Below are 17,712 nucleotides of genomic sequence, written 5' to 3'. Positions count from 1 at the left end.
ACTATCATGAGCTGTATTTGGTCACAAGACCGGGAAAACGGCCGTCTTTGAACCCCTCTCACTGTACGACGTAGGACAGCTGATTAAGAGCCACGATCACAGAAATTGTGACGATTGTTTCATGATGTCAATCTTTCCATCTTGAAATGAGAAAAAATGTAGCGTGGGACGATCTTTTCCCGGGGCAGAAACGAGTCTAAGATAGACCTGCCCTCGTGCCATTTCTTGTGACAGGAAGTGAAGACAGGGGAGGATGTTAACGTTTTTGATGAAAGATTATGAGGGCGAATAAGTTTTTAATTTTAATTTCATGGTGACTTTAATGCTGTTCTAGGTGTATGTCTTTTTTTGCGTGTTTCGAAAAGTCGTATACAGCTAGGATGGCGTTCTGTGATATTCATTTTCATTTTCTGGTGAACTATTTCTTTAAATTATACTTTTGTAGTTTTTGTTCCTTTTCTGACTCTAAATTTTTTTTATATTTTTAAATCAGACTCTTACAGGGTTCTGCCAACAAACCGGTATTTCTGAGGCTGGAATTAAGCTGAATTGAAGCGGAAGTATTTGATGAGCGTATAATACGCGGCAAAAGAATATGGTTGATAATCAGGGTTTACCACAGCACTTTTCAGTTCGGGTGGCCCGCCTAAGCTGGGAAACCCTACCGCCTTAACTAGGTCGTAAAAAAAAAATTCGCCACACAAAAGGCTGTCTAGTTCATCTCGAAGAAAAATGCGCATGCACGCCACATTGCCGAAATAAGATAAAGACGTGGTCAGTCACTGTCTGGAGGACAGCCAGTTGATAAAATGTGTGCCCGTGAGAACTGTAAGTGGACTTATGTTTTGGGTTTATTTAAGCCTGTTATTGTATTAGCCTATAGTTCTTGCAAATTAAAAGTACGTTAGCTGGTGATTTTTGTTGTTTGAGCAACCTGCTAGCTAGGTTTCACTTGCCTGTTGATTCAATATAATTGTTGAGCGCTCTTGCTCACGTTATTTATGTGCATTGTTTACATGCTACAGTAGCTACACTCCTTTAAGATAATGTAATTAATAGCGTCACCCTGTGCCCTTACTATAAAGATCAATACTCTGGTGCTGGATGGTAACATGAGCTGTAGACAGACTCTATAATGGGATCAGGACTAGGTTTGAAATGGCAGGTAAGATGGCAGTCACATTGTTGTGAGCCTCCCTCCTTTCAGGACCGTCATCCTATCCGTCTGTCGACCTCCTCTGCATCGTCTGCCTGCTGCAATTCAATTGTAATAGATTTTCAGTGAAAGCTAATGGAGAAGCCTAATAGTATGAGCCAGACTCCTGATGGCTTTGTTGTTTTCTGGTAAACCAGACGAACACATTGCTAAAAATGCAGCGGTGCCATTTTCTCTACACATCAACAGCAATGAATCACTTGTCAACTGTAACACGTTTGCTCTATTGTAAAGCATTTTTTTTTTCAGTAGCATCCTTTAGATGGTTTGAAAGGAAAATATGTGTGATCAAAGTGATCATGGATACTTGTCAAGAAGTCCTTGTGGAAAGAAGTATTTTTGTAGAGTTGCTGTCTAGGTTAAGCTTCTCTGATCGATCACCTATAAGGTTCAGTTAGGATCCTATTTCAGTAGGCAGCAACCAAGCATTTGTCCTCAGTTACACATTAGAGCTCCAGAAAGCTGGAAAATAATAATTTCCTTTTTTCACCCCTCAACACCGCAAGCTTTTGATTAAAGTGTGACTTTCATAAGCTGCTCAGGTCGAATGCGGTGGAGGGGGCGTAAGGGGATTTAGAGGTCGAGGTTCTTGTAATTGATTATTATTAGGTCAATTGGCAGAAACCATTTATTCCCCAGGAGAGGCAAAACCTGGGGAGTCACCAAAGAGTGCCGCCGTAGGCTTGAGCGTTCATCCACTGTAATTCGATTTCAATCTCACGTTCCCGTTTGGTTATTAATTGAAAGTGCTTAATGACTGTTTATTGTGGCTGTAATACTGATAAGGTCATACTGGTGTCTCGTGTGAAGGTCAGAGGTCATGTTTCATCTGCGCGTGCCTTGCAGCATTCCGCAGCATTTTTTATAATCTTCTCCTAAATAAATCACATCACCCCTACCCAGGGTCCCTTTTTATGCTGTTTTAATTGTTTTACTGCACAGTTTTTTGTAACCTGGCAAAATATAGCTGTATACTAATAGTTATGTTCATATCTGATATTTACATTTAGATGCTTTTATATTTACATATGAGGAACATTAAAAAAAAGTTTGCCAAAGCCAAGCTACAATATTTGCAGAAAAATATTCATTATTAAGTGTATTATTGTAATTGTGCGTATAATTGAAAAATAGGCTAAAAAGGCTAAGCAGTCCTTCCCGAAAAACGCAGAGTTTTTTGTGATTGTTGCGGGCAAAAATCCTTGATCTTACGGCACATTTTCTTAAAAAATGTGATGGAATATGTGGGATATTTATGCAATTTTATGCGATGAAATTGCGAGAACTTGCCAAAATTGCGTGAACTTGCAAAAACTGTCCAAACTTTCTAACATTCCCATGACAACAGGAGACATGGCTAAATGTGTGAAGTAAATGCAACATTTTTCAACTTTCTGCTAAGATATATTGACTTTTTGCTACGAAAATGCGGGAATTATGAAATCATGCAAGCCTCGCATATTTTGCGAGCAGAAATCTGCAATTTATGCTGCGTATAAAAAAAAATGTGGCCCCCACATAAATATGCAAACTTTGGCTGATTATGCATTGAATCATGTGATCGCATAATCATGTTTTTTTGGAGGAACTGGCTAAGGGCCAGATTTCAGCTTGCGACAGTGCAAATCATAATTTGCCGTTAAATGACGACTGTCAGAATTTACTTAAGACGCGCAGTGGATAATAGCTTCTAGTTATTTTTGCGACTGACCTTATTGCGTATGCATTTCTAGGAGTTTTCCTTACAGACGCAAAATTCATGGGAGGAAACCATTTAATTAATTTATTCAACGCAATTTATTAATGTTTGTGCGTGAGATATAACTGGTATTTATGCCATTATTTATTGCAGATAAAAGCATGTCTTAAATCATTTTGCGCTTCAAATGGCTGCAATTGTTGCTGATAGGAGGGGCATCACGGATACAAGGGAGAGGATTTTTTAACACATAACCGTTTATTTGGACTGCCAGAGGAACGTAGACAGTTATTCAAATATATTGTTTGCCAAGCCATGTTATTTTTAATTTGCTGGAGGAAATTAAAGGGAAATTCGTCACACAATACCAGGTGTTTCAGAAGTTCTTGTAAACCTTCATTTTTTTGTCCTCCAGTTCTTTTTTGTGTCATATGGGTTCGTTAGCTGGGATTTCACATCCCGCATTTTCAACTGAGATGTCCGAGGTGCTGAACTCAAGTGCATCAGGCGTTAGTAGATCACTCGCACCTCATCAGCGACCCTGTCCCTATTTGCAACCCTGAACTAATTTGCGCTGCTCTTAGTAGATTGCATTGGTCATTATGGATTTCAGCTGTTGCGCCGGTGTTATTTAATTTACACCCTTATTGTAAATACCCTGCAGGTATTAGCACTCACATCAACCCTTTTTTGGAATTGAGCTCTCGCATTAATTTGCCCCGTTTAGTAAGTCTGGCCCTAAATGTTTAAAGGGCTATATGAACCAAAAGTGCTGTCTGGCTTTATATCTTGCTGTAATACTTCGCACAATGACGGACGAAATTTTTGTATGCGTTGTTTTGTATCTGTTATCCTTAAAAAAAATGTACACACAGAATCCTTGCACACTAAGGCCGATGTGTATTACTTTATCCGTTGCAAAAAAATTTACAAAACTCTACAAATGGAGTCTTCAAAAGCACTATTTAGCACGAATAAATGAATGACATTAGCAACAAGCTTAGTTAACTGTATAATCTTTCATACACCATTTGTTTTGAAATCAGTATCTAGCATCTTGTTTTTCCGCAATCATCTGCCACAATCTGTTTTAATATTCCGTTTTTTTGTATTCCACACTTTGTGCTGCGAGACGAAGTGCATCAATGTGTCAGACGCTGTTCTGGATTTTGGCGTTTGCTTGTACAACACGATTCGTTTTTTTTTTAATAATGCATGAAAGTTTCAAAGGCAGTGCGTAAACGTGATTGTCGTGAGGTCGTATTTATTTTTTAATGTGTAAAAATACGGACAAGATTTTTGAACTCTGTGTGCAAACTTCATTACACTTAAGAAATACATTCAGTTCTGTATTCTGTAAAATTATACTTTTTTATTTTACATATGACGTCATCACTTCTTGTGCAAGTTATTTCTGTGTCTGTGTGGATGTTTAAAAATTCCCCTATTTCTTTCTTTTACAGATATGGAAAAATTGTATCAACCAAGGCCATCTTAGACAAAGCCACAAACAAATGCAAAGGTAAGTGTACTGTATGTTCTGTCCTCTTATTATGTGGGTCAGAATCTGTGCTTTTTTAATATTTTCCTGCAATATGTTTTTAATATAGCATTCATTCAGATGATATTCTGTAAATTGCCATACATAAATGAACTATAAAAAAACAAATTCAAGAAATTGGTTGTTTTGTCTCGGGTAAAGACAAGATGTTGCTCTGGTATCGCTGTGTGCGTATATATATTGTTTCAGAAAGTCTTGTTGAAGAAAACAGGCAATCTGTATATCAAATAGGGCTGCATAATGATTAATCGTGACTAAACGTTTGCAGAATAAAAGTTTTTGTTAACATCATATATGTGTGTTTACTGTGTATAATAATTATGTGTATATATATAAATACACATACATGCATGTATAATTTTAAGAAAATATCTATTTATAGATTTAATATTTATATATAATATGTAAATATTTCTTAAATATACATGTATGTGTATTTATATACCGGTATACATAATTATTATACACAGTACACACACACACACACACATATAATATCAACATAAACTTTTATTCTGCCAATGATTAGTTGCAATTAATCATTATGCAGCTCTATTATCAAAATAATGTGTCCAAATGCATGCACTTTGACAATTATTTTTTTTTTAAACCTTCCATGCTTCTCTGTATGCTTTGATTTTTGCACTGGACGGGTTTAATCTGATCCTTTTGTGTGTAATGCGTGTCAAAATCACTTCTTCATTTACCTAAATATGGTTTTACTGATATGGTTTAACATTTTAAAGCATAAAATTAAAATGCTAATATGAGACCTCTGTGATAATTTGTATGGCCAGATTTACCAAACAGCAAATTAGCGTTGTCTTTAATAAATCCTGACAGTAGTTTTTCACAGCAAAAGAGGCCTTGAGCAGGCACAAGCTCTTAGTAAATCTGTCCCTTAGTGATGATGTCATTTTGTTCAATACGCTTCTGTAAACTAACTAATGGATAAAATAAAATGCACTGAACAGAAGTGACTCAAATGTAAGGCTATAATATTTAAGCATGCGTATGTGGTGTGTGCTTGTACAAGCTTGTTTTCATTGGATGTGTATACGTGTGTGTGTGTGTTTTTGTGTGTGTGTATGTGTGTGTTCTGCATTGCGTCATTGAACAACTATGCTAGTGTGGGTGAAGCTGAAAGCAGATATCCAGTCGGTCTGGTGCTGGTTTCCAGACATTCACCATTCATCCTGTCCTGGTTTTGATGTCTTAAGTGAGACTTCTGCACTGCATCATACCATAATATTCATCCTGTTTCTATTGTTTTCCAGTAAAATAAACAAAACTTTGAATAGAAGTTAATTTGAGTAGCCAAATGTAGTATAATAGTAATCTTTATTTTTGCACTTGGTTGTATTCTGCTACGAAAATACTGTAAGTACAGAAAGGTTTTATAAACAAACATAAAAAGCAAATTTTCAATGAAGATATATTCTCTGAAAAACAACTAGACAAACTTGTTTTAGGGATATATTATATACTGGAAAAGGAGATAAAAGTACTGATTAAGAGAAGATATGGTGTTGTTGGTTTTAAGGGAAGGTTGTGATCTTGAGTGACTAGCAGGTCAGTTTAGTAAGTCATCTGGCTCTGTTCCTGGGCCTGGCACTAGGAGCCGCGTGCCGTGGGACAAATTTCATAGTCACAGCTTTGTGGATTATTTATGTGCGCAGTAATTTCAGCCAAGACCAAAGCGAGCGTATGCAGATTTGCCTCACGTCTTAGATTCCTGCGTTCGGCTCCCTCAACCGTGCAAGATTTTACCTAAAGCCAAGTGGAAAATGTTAACTTTGGGTATCATAGTCACGCACAAATGCAAATATTCACTTTGTGAGAGACACCCAACCCACAGTCAAACCAGCAAAACCAAACTTTCACTTTCACATAGAGCTGCTAAACTCTTGAACTGGCTGACATTTAAATATTTACCATGTATTTGCATTAGTTTTAATGTTATAAAATGAAGCAATATTGCATTCATTTTATGACACTTTTTATTAGTTAATTGAAGACGGTGTCATTAGTCTAGTTTGTCATTATTTTATTATCTTTTAATAGCATCTTAATAGATTCATTTTTATGAAACATGTGTTCAATTCACTTTTAAATACGTAAATGTGAAATTACATGTAGGACATTGACAAAAATCTTAAAATCTATTGTGAGAGTTGTTTGTCTACACAGCTCTGCTATCTGTTTCTGCAGTAATTTTGTCAAATATTTAGTTATACTACATGAACATTTCTCTAGTCTGTACACCACATGTAACTGAGCTCTCAGTCAGGTTGTATTAAGTCGCCTGTGTTTGTGGTTTGACCTGTTCGCTGATTAAATATAGCAACCAGTCGTGTCAGAAGAGCTTGAAGCGAGGATCTGATCTTGTATTTGCTTCCTTGTCTCAGTTTAATTGTTCCTATTAGAGGAAGCAGACACTGATAGTGGATCAGTTGTTTTACTCTGAGCTCTTTGATATATGACCTACCACACGCTTTGTTAAACAGGTTAAGATAAGATGCACATCAGGCCCTTAAACCAGCACCCCACCCTTTTAACTGGCCCTGCCCACCATCGCTACATTTTTTAACACCGTATATACTTTAAAAATACATGTCGTCATGTATTTATTTATCATTTGCATTCATGCATTTGCCAATGTACACAGTGCATAAGATCGACATTTTTTAAATTCAAGGAATCAAACCCACAACCTATTGCGCAATAGGAGCATGAATAAACGCAGAATCTTTTAGGACATGAAAGCTCCACAACTGTGATTGTATCTTTTAAGATTGGAGATGAGATTAAAGCATTCCAGAATGTTTTGCATTTAATCATTTTCTTGTTAGGCTGGGTGCCATGCAGTGCACAACATTTAACGGCAGAAATGTGTTTTCCAGTAGAGATTTTGGTGTTACAGTTTATATTATTTGTGCATTTATCAGTGTGCATTATTATTATGCTTTATATACATCTTTTATTTTTTATTGATAAGGAGTTAACAGGTTAGTTCACCCAAAAATGACAATTTTATCATAAATCACTTATCCATGTGTCGTCCTTTGATTGTCATCAAAGACATTTTTAGATATTTTTGATAAAACTGTGAGTACGGCTGTCACGATTATGATATTTGACTGACGGTTAATTGTCTAATAAATTATGATGATTCATTGCCTGTTTTAGGGCTTTGACGTTTAATTCTCATAGATTTTTTTTTTACACGTTGTGATTTATTTAAATTCAATCTTTTGCAAGTAGGGCTGCAACAAACTATTATTTTGATAATAGACAAATCTATCGATTATTAGACCGATTAATCGACAAATCGTCAATTATTTCAACGACTAATCAGTAAGTTTTGAACGACTATTCAGCTTTTTCAATAAGTTTAAACATCAAGTTGTACATATTCTAACTAATAAATGAAAAAGAAAATCACTTCAACATTTGAAATAGTTGTTTTAATGAACTTTGAATAGGTAATTCTCTTAAGGTTTCAGATTTATGTCCAACTCAAATTACTTACACACACACACACACACACACACACACACACACACACACACACACACACACACACACACACACACACACACACACACTTTCTGGTTTCCATGTTTTGTGGGGACATTCCATAGACGTAATGTATTTTATACCACACAAACTGTATATTCTATTCCCCTTACCTACCCCAATCCCTAACCCCAACCATCACACAAAACTTTCTGATACTTCACATTCTCAATAAACATCATACTGTTTGATTTATAAGCTTGTTTCCTGATGTCCCCACAAGGTCACAAAAACACTGGTTTTCCTATCTTTATGGGGACAATTGGTCCCCACAACGTGATAATTACCAGGTACACACACACACACACACACACACACACACACACACGCTTTCTAAGCATTGTTTAAATATTCAAGATTTACCTGCCAGTAAATATGAATTTCTTTAAATGCTGTTTTTCCACTGTATTAAATGGCTTTGCAATGTATTGCATTAAAATGTCAGTCAAGGAGCGCCATTAGATACTGTCTCGTTTATACAGGTGCTGCAGCTCCCCCTTGTGTTTTTTAGAGAGATATGCAATCATTGCGGTGATCTAAAATCATCACGATGAGGTCAAACAATCGCGATGAGACGATTACTTTGTAAATAATTGTGACAGCCCTAACTGTGAGGCTTGTGATTGTCCCATAGACTGCAGTTTGATTGTCACAATCAATCCCAGAAAAGAATGAAAGACTTCACCAAAAAAGTGCCATCAGTAGTTCAATAATAATATTATGAAGCATCGAAAAGACTTTTGTGCACAAAGAAAACAAGCAAACGATTTTATTCAACAATTTGTCCTCCTCCTCGGTCCTTCATTGCGCATTTATGAGCAAACTACGGCGCATACTGATGATGTCATCTGCTGATGTAATTGCAAACGTTTTTTCCCCTTCTTATTTAAGCCATTATGCAAACCTTGTAAACAATACTTAAATGGCCCCTATAAATGCACAAATTACTAACCAGCGTATTCTGTGTCTGTACGCTGGTAATTACGTCAGCAGGTCACGTTAGCAGCATGCGGCATAGTCTGTTAGTGAATGCACACAAAAATCGTTTGTTTTGTTTTCTTTGCGCAGAGAAGTGTTCTCGTCACTTCATATTATTATTATTATTATTATTATTTTTAAACTACTGATGGCACATGGACCTTTTTGTCCATGTCTGGAAAAGAGAATTGTGAATAACAAACTATGTCTATGAGACAGTCACCAGCCTGCTGGTTTTCATCAAAAATATCTAAAAATGTGTTCTGAAGACAATCAAAGGACTTGGTGGTTTAGAATGACTCAGGGCTAAGTAATTTATGATAAAATTGTAATTTTGGGGTGAACTAACCCTTTTGAAGGGTGAAATACAGAAACCATCTTCAGCTCCATGTTCCTTGTGTTCTTGTACAGCTGTTTTAGGAAAATGTGTGTTTGTGCCCTCAGGGTGTGGCTACAGAGCGTGTTATCCTTTTGAAGATTTATCTAAAGTTGTTTTACGGTTGTCTCCTGTAGGTTACGGCTTTGTGGACTTTGACAGCCCTGCTGCGGCCCAAAAAGCCGTCAGTGCGCTGAAGACCAGTGGAGTACAGGCTCAGATGGCGAAGGTAAGAGTCATGTTCACCTGTAGTATACAGAACGCTCATTTCCTGGCTGTGATCATGTGACATGAGTGTGAGCTTGAGTGTTATGTTCAGTGTGAAGTCACACCCTCACAAGTCAAATGTAGCATCCAGACAAGCCTTAAACAAAGTGCAAAGATAAGCAGGGCAAAACCAGTCAAGAATATTTCTGGATCTCCTTAAAAATCTATTATATTTTTTGCCTGTTTTTGACTATTGGGAGATTACTTGAATTGTATTATTACATTTAGAGGCGGGAGGTAATACTATTTGATGCATTCTGACTTATTAACACAGTTTAAGAGTTGTAATCCTCATGCTAAACAAAGCAGGGTATTTCTGGGCCAAACTCGCACCTCCTCTTTCCTACAAGTTTCGGAAAGTTTTTATCGAACATGGGAATTCATTATGTATCAATGACCCCATATTCCTTTAATGGGCACTTCCCCCAGAAAACCACACCCACACGTCAATCAGAGTGAGAGCGAGGATGCTTATTAGCATTGTTCCTTCAAGTAAAAGTCACAGACATCACTGCACGCGACAGCTTTGTTTTATATCAGGACTCAACAATGACATGAAAGAAGTTTGTTTTTGGATGTAAGGAGAAGAAAGTCTTGTTCAGCTTTCCAGCCTTATGGAAACAATGTCTATTCATGAATATCAGCTGATGTCACTCACATCTCAAACTTGTCTTCTGCCCTTTTGAGTACCTGAAGTGGTCGCAAAAGAACTAGAAGCTATGCCTTCAATATGTTGTGAGCATCAAAATCTCTATTTTTACAACACTAAGAAGGCTCAACACATCATGATATTTTTCGCCTGTGTCTCTACACGTGAACTCGAGCATTGAGAACATTGTTTGTGTACACAGAGTTTACTAAAAAGAAGGTTTTGAACAGCTGACTTTGGTTGTTTTGGCGTCCGCTCGCCGCCATCTTGCCAGTCAAGATGTATCGATCTCCGAATGCGACGTAAGGGGGGAGGAGAGTAAAGATGAATAGCTCCTAAAGCATAGTTTCATATTAATGCACGGATAATTCGTTGTTTTGTCGCAAGTGAAAAACAATATTGACCTTCTAGTTGAAAAAGGAGCCTCATATGAGATTCATTCATTCGCATGCGGAAATCTATTCTTTACATCTGGCAAAGCGGACGCCATAACAGTTCAAGTCAGTTGTTCAAAACCTTTCTTTTAAGTAAACTCTGTGGACACAAACAATGTTCTCAATGCTCGCGTTCATGTGTAGAGATCCAGGTGATACTTCGAGCAAAGTTTCATGTTGTGTTGTAAAAATAGTGGTAGTTCGGTAGCAGCGGAAAGCGGCTGGAAAAACGCATCAGGGACCGAGTAGGCATCACACCCTAACCAAGATTATTTTTTTTAAAGTAGCGTTTTTTTTTCATGACAGTCGAGGTTCGAAATGTTGTCTTTCCTAGCCATTTACCGTATCCATAAAAATCGTAGACGGTAAAAGATAAGAAATACGTAAATCAACTGGAATGACGTTAAAGGTAATATTCATCAATAGTTTGTTAATCCGGGGTAGCAGCAGAGTTTTGCGTGTGTGTTTGTATAATGCTGGTATTCGTTTGGGAAAATGGGGAGGTCCCAACCGGGTCATGAGACGCAGGCGGTACGTAAAACTGTATCAGATGTCTGTGTTTTGTCAGCAATTGGCACGTACGTGCATATAATGTACATGACACCAACATGTAGTGAATCATAAGTTATCAAGAGATAGTGAGATAAATTTTTGTGTGCTTTTATTGCTCATGACTCGCTCCTCCCGCTGGACGCCTCTGGGAAATCGTGCTTTTCTAGGAAACAATTGCTAGAGCAATTTTTTTGGAAAATGTACTTGCTTATACTTATTATTTGTATGTGTTTTTATGAGGTTTGCCTATACAGATCTCTCATTCTGCTTCGGTTGAATATTGTGTTGTCTGGCTCCCACAGCACCACAACAAGGTGCTTTAAATTACTGCACAAAAGAAAAGGAAGTAAAAATTGTCATAATGGTAAAAATTTGTGAAGCCTTGACACTCAGGTTCTGTAAAATGTGTGATTCAGTCGAGGTGTGTTTCATTACACTAAACATGGTCCCTGGACACTTAAATGTGACACATTGTGTTTAGCGTACACCTCAGCTTTGAATTTGAGCCACGATCAGTTATTTACTCAAGCAAACAAATGGACGTGAGAGATGAGCCATAAAGCTTCAGTTTTGTTTTCATGAGGTGACCTCTGTCAATACAAAGATCTTGACGCTTCGTTTTATTTTTCTATTATATAGGAAATGTTTGTTGGATGTATCTTGAGTTTAAAGTCATGAGTTATTACAGGAGATATCACCACACACTTTGGTCAGCGAATTAGCGCAAACTGAAGGTTAGCTCATATCGCTCTCTTGCTGGCTACATCTAGGTTGAAAGTTGCCCGAATACGCCAAGTAGATGGTGGCTGAGTAGCCCATTCTGTGCCTGCGTGAGATGAGATTACGGTATCCAGACGAGCACCAATGTGAGGAAGACACTGAAAATTTAAGTTAGGCGACGTTTTAAAAGTCAAAACCTGCCCGACTGCCGACTTGATGTGTGTACTGTAGCTTTATTATATGAAAGAGATTCTGTGATTTTTCTTCTTAAATGTTTGGTAAACTACAAGCATGACTAGATTACACCTTTAACAGTCTGTTTACTGTAAACGTGCCTTGCTGTCAAGCTTACAATATTGGTGCTGGAAACATAGTGTACAGAAATCAGACTGAATCGATGAGTCCTGTGTGCTGTAAATCAGACATGGCTTGATGTGTGTTTGTGTCCTGTGAGAGACGGCCATTTTTCATACACTCATTCTGTGGCCTCCACATCTTGGCATGTTGTCCTTGGATGAATATTTTTCTCATCTTGTTTATGATATTAACAGATGTCTAGACATCAATATCCAAGACAGGACGTCCCTAGAGTCTCCTAGTGACATCTGACCCCATCTCTCACAGTCTGGCTATGTTTGAAATGAAACAGTCACTTACTGACCACTGACCAGTTGCTGTATACTAGATACTGTTTTTGGGAAGGGAAGTATGTGACAGAATGCATTATGCAATGATACCATTGCTACATCATATGGTACAAGGTTGTCACATGACCTCATCACTGTGCATGTTTAATTCAAAAGGTGGTGTCAATCGTTACAGTATCATGTTGGAAATAACAAGAATTATTCTGCATCAGCCAATTTCTGCCAATTTGTCATTTCATGTTCATTTCAGTTAATTCTCCCTTGTTAACCAAATATTTACCGTTAACCAATAAGATTTTAATAATAAATTGTCATTGAGTTAAAATACAGTTGACGTTTGTCTGTGATCTGGTAAAAACAATACAATTTTTTTTTATTGACCGTGCAAACAGCAGCAACAGATCAACAACAAAACCAGGATTCAAATATTATCAAATTTTTATTCAACATTATTTTATCAAAAAGCACGCAATCAGTCCAGAGGAATAATATCCAAAGGTGGCGCATTGTCTCTTTATCATCTACCACAGTGGCCATTTCTAAGGCATTTCAAAAGGTTTTGCTTTTGCGTCTTCTTTCTGTCCAAAAAAAAAGAGATGTTTATGGTCAGCGTCTAGGATAGAAGATCAGCAAAGGTCTGTCTGGACGCGCGTGAGACGGACAGGGTTTCCACGGGTCCTTGAAATACTTGAAAGTTTGTGAATCTGGGGGAAATAATTTAAGGCCCTGGGAAGTTTTTGAAAATATACATACATAGATACAGGTCATTGAAAGTGCTTGAATCTATTTTATGCAAGAAGTTTTCTGAAAAAAAAACATTTTATTCCCTGTGTATTGTAGGATAATATCATAAAAATTCTAGACTTTTTAAGCACACGTGCTAAACTGTTCGCTTTAAATGCTTATATCTTCTGTATGTGAATGTTGATTTATACCAAAATGCTTTTTTGAATAGTTGTGTTTGACACATGAAAACGTCTCGGGTTACGTATGTAACTGTTGTTCCCTGAGAAGGGAACGAGACACTGCGTCACCCTTGCCATACTTCCTGTGTCCCTGTAACGCCGTCTTTGGGAATATTTCAGATAGCGATATACTTCCTGGCTCCCGCGTCACCCTGTCTGTTTTGTTAAGCCTCACCATTGGTTGAATTTGATATACACATTCAGACGCACTTACCCCTGGAGGCGTCCCCAAAGTGTCACCGCAGTGACGCAGCACGAGTTCCCTCGAAAGGGAACTGTAACAATGTATCTTAAAAGGTAACACCATGTAACCTTGCTCTCACTTGAAATGTGTCCCCACATTTAGTCCTTAAATTTGAAGGTATTGGACCTGGAAAGTCCTTGAAAGGTCCTTGAATTTGAAGTTAACTAAGGTGTGGGAACCCTGGACAGAGATGGACAGCTGCACAGCTTCCAAACCATCAAGCATGGACAATTTTATTATATTTTTTCTGATAAATGGCATCAAAATATTTTAGATTGTGTCTAATGCCAAAGTAAAAAAAACTTATTTTCGTCTGTATTGTAAATGTATAATTCTGATTCAGTGCTCTGTGAGCTTCATTATTTTTCAAAAAAAGCCATTTGCCCTTATAATCTTTAATCAAAAACGCAAATCTCCTCCCCCCTCAAAACAATCTCACTTTATATCGATTAGCAATTGACAACATGCCCCAACTTTAAATGATCCAATCAGATCTCAATGGACAAATTCAAATCCAGCCCTTAGTCTTATTTCATTTCAGAAGCCGGTTTCACTCTGATATACGTCACCACGTGGAAAATAAGGCAATTGCTACTTCTGTTTCATGGCGACTTTAAACTCGTATTTATTTTTATCCTCATTTGTGTCTGCTGTAAATCGATATTATGTTTGTAGTGTGCTGGACTATGACACATCATCTAAGCAGTGAGTGGATTGATGCAGTATTCTTTCAAAGTTTCGGTTATCACCTTTCAATTAAAAAAGCTCTTAAGCCTCACCTGAGAGATAAAACGCAGCCCTGCATGCCTGCAGCCACACAGCTGTGCATGTGCATGTTAGTGCCAAGCTACTTTCCATGTCTGTATACTCGGGGTTTGCCCTATAACCTCAGGCCAGTCGCACCAGCCGGGAGTAAGATGCAACTTTTAACATTTTAGGTGTAAATAAATATACTCTCAACTGGTAGACAGTTTAAACACAACCACTTATTATTTTTATTATTACTATTTTTCACATTTGTAGTTTGTATAGAAATTAATATGTAGGCACAATTGAATTGATCTATAAATGTAACTATTTATAACTAGAAAATATATTTGTTTACTTATTTATAACTTCAGTCTCCAAGTGTTTAACTAAACATGTTTTTATGGTAGGCTACATTTTTGTATATTTCCATGTAAGTTGTCAGGCAGTACTAAAATTTTATGCATGCTATTGCAAAAACATTGCTTACAGCATCTTTAAGTAAAGCCTTAATAAAGTACAGGTGCAGCCCTACCCTACCCGGTTGAAAAGTGGTTTAAATTACATTTTGGTTGGGATAAATCTATTTAAAAAAGCATGGCAGTATTTCAGTTCCCCCCTAGAGTAAGTCAAGCACATTCTGAATCTATTTGCTATTCAAAATCCAGCCCATAAAACACCATCCATTAGTGCCGTTTGCACCTTCCCTTTGCGTTTAAAGACAGTCATTGTCATGTCTTGCGTGTGTTGCTCTTTAGGATCTCCGTCGCCTTCAGACAGTTACCCGTGATGGTCCACTGACCTTCTGGGTAACACCGCTCTGCTCCGGGCCTGTGCCATTGTTACTTTATAGCGCCGTGCTGTTATTTTTTGTCAGTGTATTAGTTCAGTAATGTGACCGCGCCTCTGTGTTGTTTTTCTCCGCCATCTCTTTCTGCCGGAGATTGAGCGCAGTTGGATGTTAATGAATATTAATGTAACGGCCCTTTTGTCCCCAGGGAGTGTCTCTCTCTCTTTCTCTCTCTCTCTGTTTGCTTTTCTGCTGATGGAAGGGAAACTACAGCAGAAATCAGATGATGTTTCAGCATTTAGATGGGGCTGTCCGAGTGCTGCAGCTCATCAATATTAATGCTGAGAGTTTATTAGCACGAGAATACAGACAGGATCAGATTTTTTCGCTTTAGCCACTTTATGTATTTCAGACACATGTACTATCCAAGTACTTGGCCGTATAGTCAAACAGTTGTTGAAAATCCTAATGAGCTGTCTTTTGAGCAATCTTTTTGTAATAGATTGACTGGTTTACCTTTATAATAAAAGACAGACAGACAGGTGTGCAGGCCTGTGGTTTTAGCGCTCCAGGTGTGTGGCAGTTATCTGATAAAGGTGTGTACTGTAACAGGGTCTCCAGCTGTGAATGAATGAGCTGAATACCTGTATAAGATAAGATCTGTGGTGTTTTTACAGGTGTGTAACTCAGGTGTGACCATTAGCACCCATTCAAACTAGAGCTATAGACCTGCTGTACTGTATCAAAATATAATGTTGTTTTGTGAATGAATGTTTAAGGTTCAATCGTTTTTTTAGCACAACGTAGAAATCAAATCCGGCTCTTGATGTTTACCGTAAGCAGTGTTTCCCATAGAATTGTGTGTGACTATGGGGGCTTAATGTACTTTAATCAACCTATAAAGAATACAATAGTTATAATTTAACCAATTGGCTCCATGGATATAAATTGTGATAATCGGGCACAAAACATGGTAAAATGGGAGTTCACAAAAAGTCAGAAACAGTCAACAAATACAAATTTTCTCAAAACAAGAGTACAAACATTAATCTGAAAGTACACTCTTAGCATCAGCCAGTCAACCATTATAATATGATTTTATAGGAAGCAATGATAGAAATTTTGTAACTTAAGTCATTTGAACTAAAACCTAGTATTAGTTACCATGTATAAATACATATTTGTGACTTTTTCCAAGTTTAAGTGCAATAATTTGGTCCCCAGTGCTTTTATCAACCTAGAAAATGTGAATAAGATCAACCCAGTTTACCAAAACTTTCTCTGCAAACATGTGAAAAAATAGCTCATTGAAATTTGGCTCCACTGGTGATGTCAGAAGGGGATAATACTGCCCCTTAATCTGCACTATCCAATCACGGCACAGCCATTTAGCGCAGAGATCAACTCATTTGCATTTTAAAAAACACACCCAAAGTGGCACATTTTTGCACACACCTACAAAGTGACAATTTTAACTTATATTTTAACTTTAATTTTTAACTAGGCTATTATTAATTATTAGTGCTGGGCAAAGATTAATCGCGATTAATCGCATACAAAATAAAAGTGATTTTTGGCATAATATATGAGTATGTGCTGTGTGTAATTATTATGTATAAATAAATACACACACATTCATGTATGTATTTAAGAAACATTTACATGTTTATATACACTAGTCAACATTTGAAGTGGATCAAAAATGTTTATCAAAATTGTCATAAGACAAGAAGAAATATTGGGTATTGACATTAGGTCCACTTTTACGAAAGGTTTTGATCCATTTCAAATGTTGACTAGTATATATTTATTTATATTTTTATATATTCTATATTAAAAATAAATTTTAAAAAATTATATATAAGTAAAACAATTCTAAAAAGAATATATGAATGTGAGTGTGGTTAAATATACACAATAATTAGGCACAGTACACGCACATATATTATGCAAAAAATCACTTTTATTTTGTATGCGATTAATCGCGATTAATCTTTGCCCAGCACTATTAATTATCTATATGATATTTTGATCTAAAACTTCACATATGTACTCTGGGGACACCAAAGATTTATTTGACATCTTAAAAAAGTCTTGTGAAATGTCCCCTTTAAGATATTGTTGGTTATTCAGTTTCTCTAAAATAAATAAAAGAAAAACAATAATACTGATAAGGTAGTAGTAGAATTTGTATTATTAATATTAATATTAATATTGTCATTATTAAATGACAATTTAAAACGCACTTAGGATTAATGAGTTGCGGGGTTCATGAATATTAATCGGGT

The 17,712-nt window shown here is 36.9% G+C and overlaps 1 protein-coding gene across 3 annotated transcripts in view; it reads left to right on the top strand.

Annotated features, from left to right (window-relative positions):
• The window catches only part of rbms1b (RNA binding motif, single stranded interacting protein 1b), an 80,228-nt gene that overhangs the window by 42,014 nt on the left and 20,502 nt on the right, over nt 1-17,712 (top strand). For all 3 annotated transcript variants that reach the window (XM_065252351.2, XM_065252352.2, XM_065252353.2), the window contains exons 3-4: nt 4,379-4,437; nt 9,547-9,638. In XM_065252351.2, the coding sequence (XP_065108423.1) occupies nt 4,379-4,437; nt 9,547-9,638 (151 nt within the window). The remainder of the gene's footprint in view (nt 1-4,378; nt 4,438-9,546; nt 9,639-17,712) is intronic.

Source organism: Paramisgurnus dabryanus, chromosome 15, assembly GCF_030506205.2.
Source record: "Paramisgurnus dabryanus chromosome 15, PD_genome_1.1, whole genome shotgun sequence".
In the NCBI taxonomy this organism is placed as follows: domain Eukaryota; kingdom Metazoa; phylum Chordata; class Actinopteri; order Cypriniformes; family Cobitidae; genus Paramisgurnus; species Paramisgurnus dabryanus.
The sequence above is the reverse complement of the archived record's forward strand: the minus strand, read 5'-3'. Positions and strand labels throughout refer to the sequence as shown.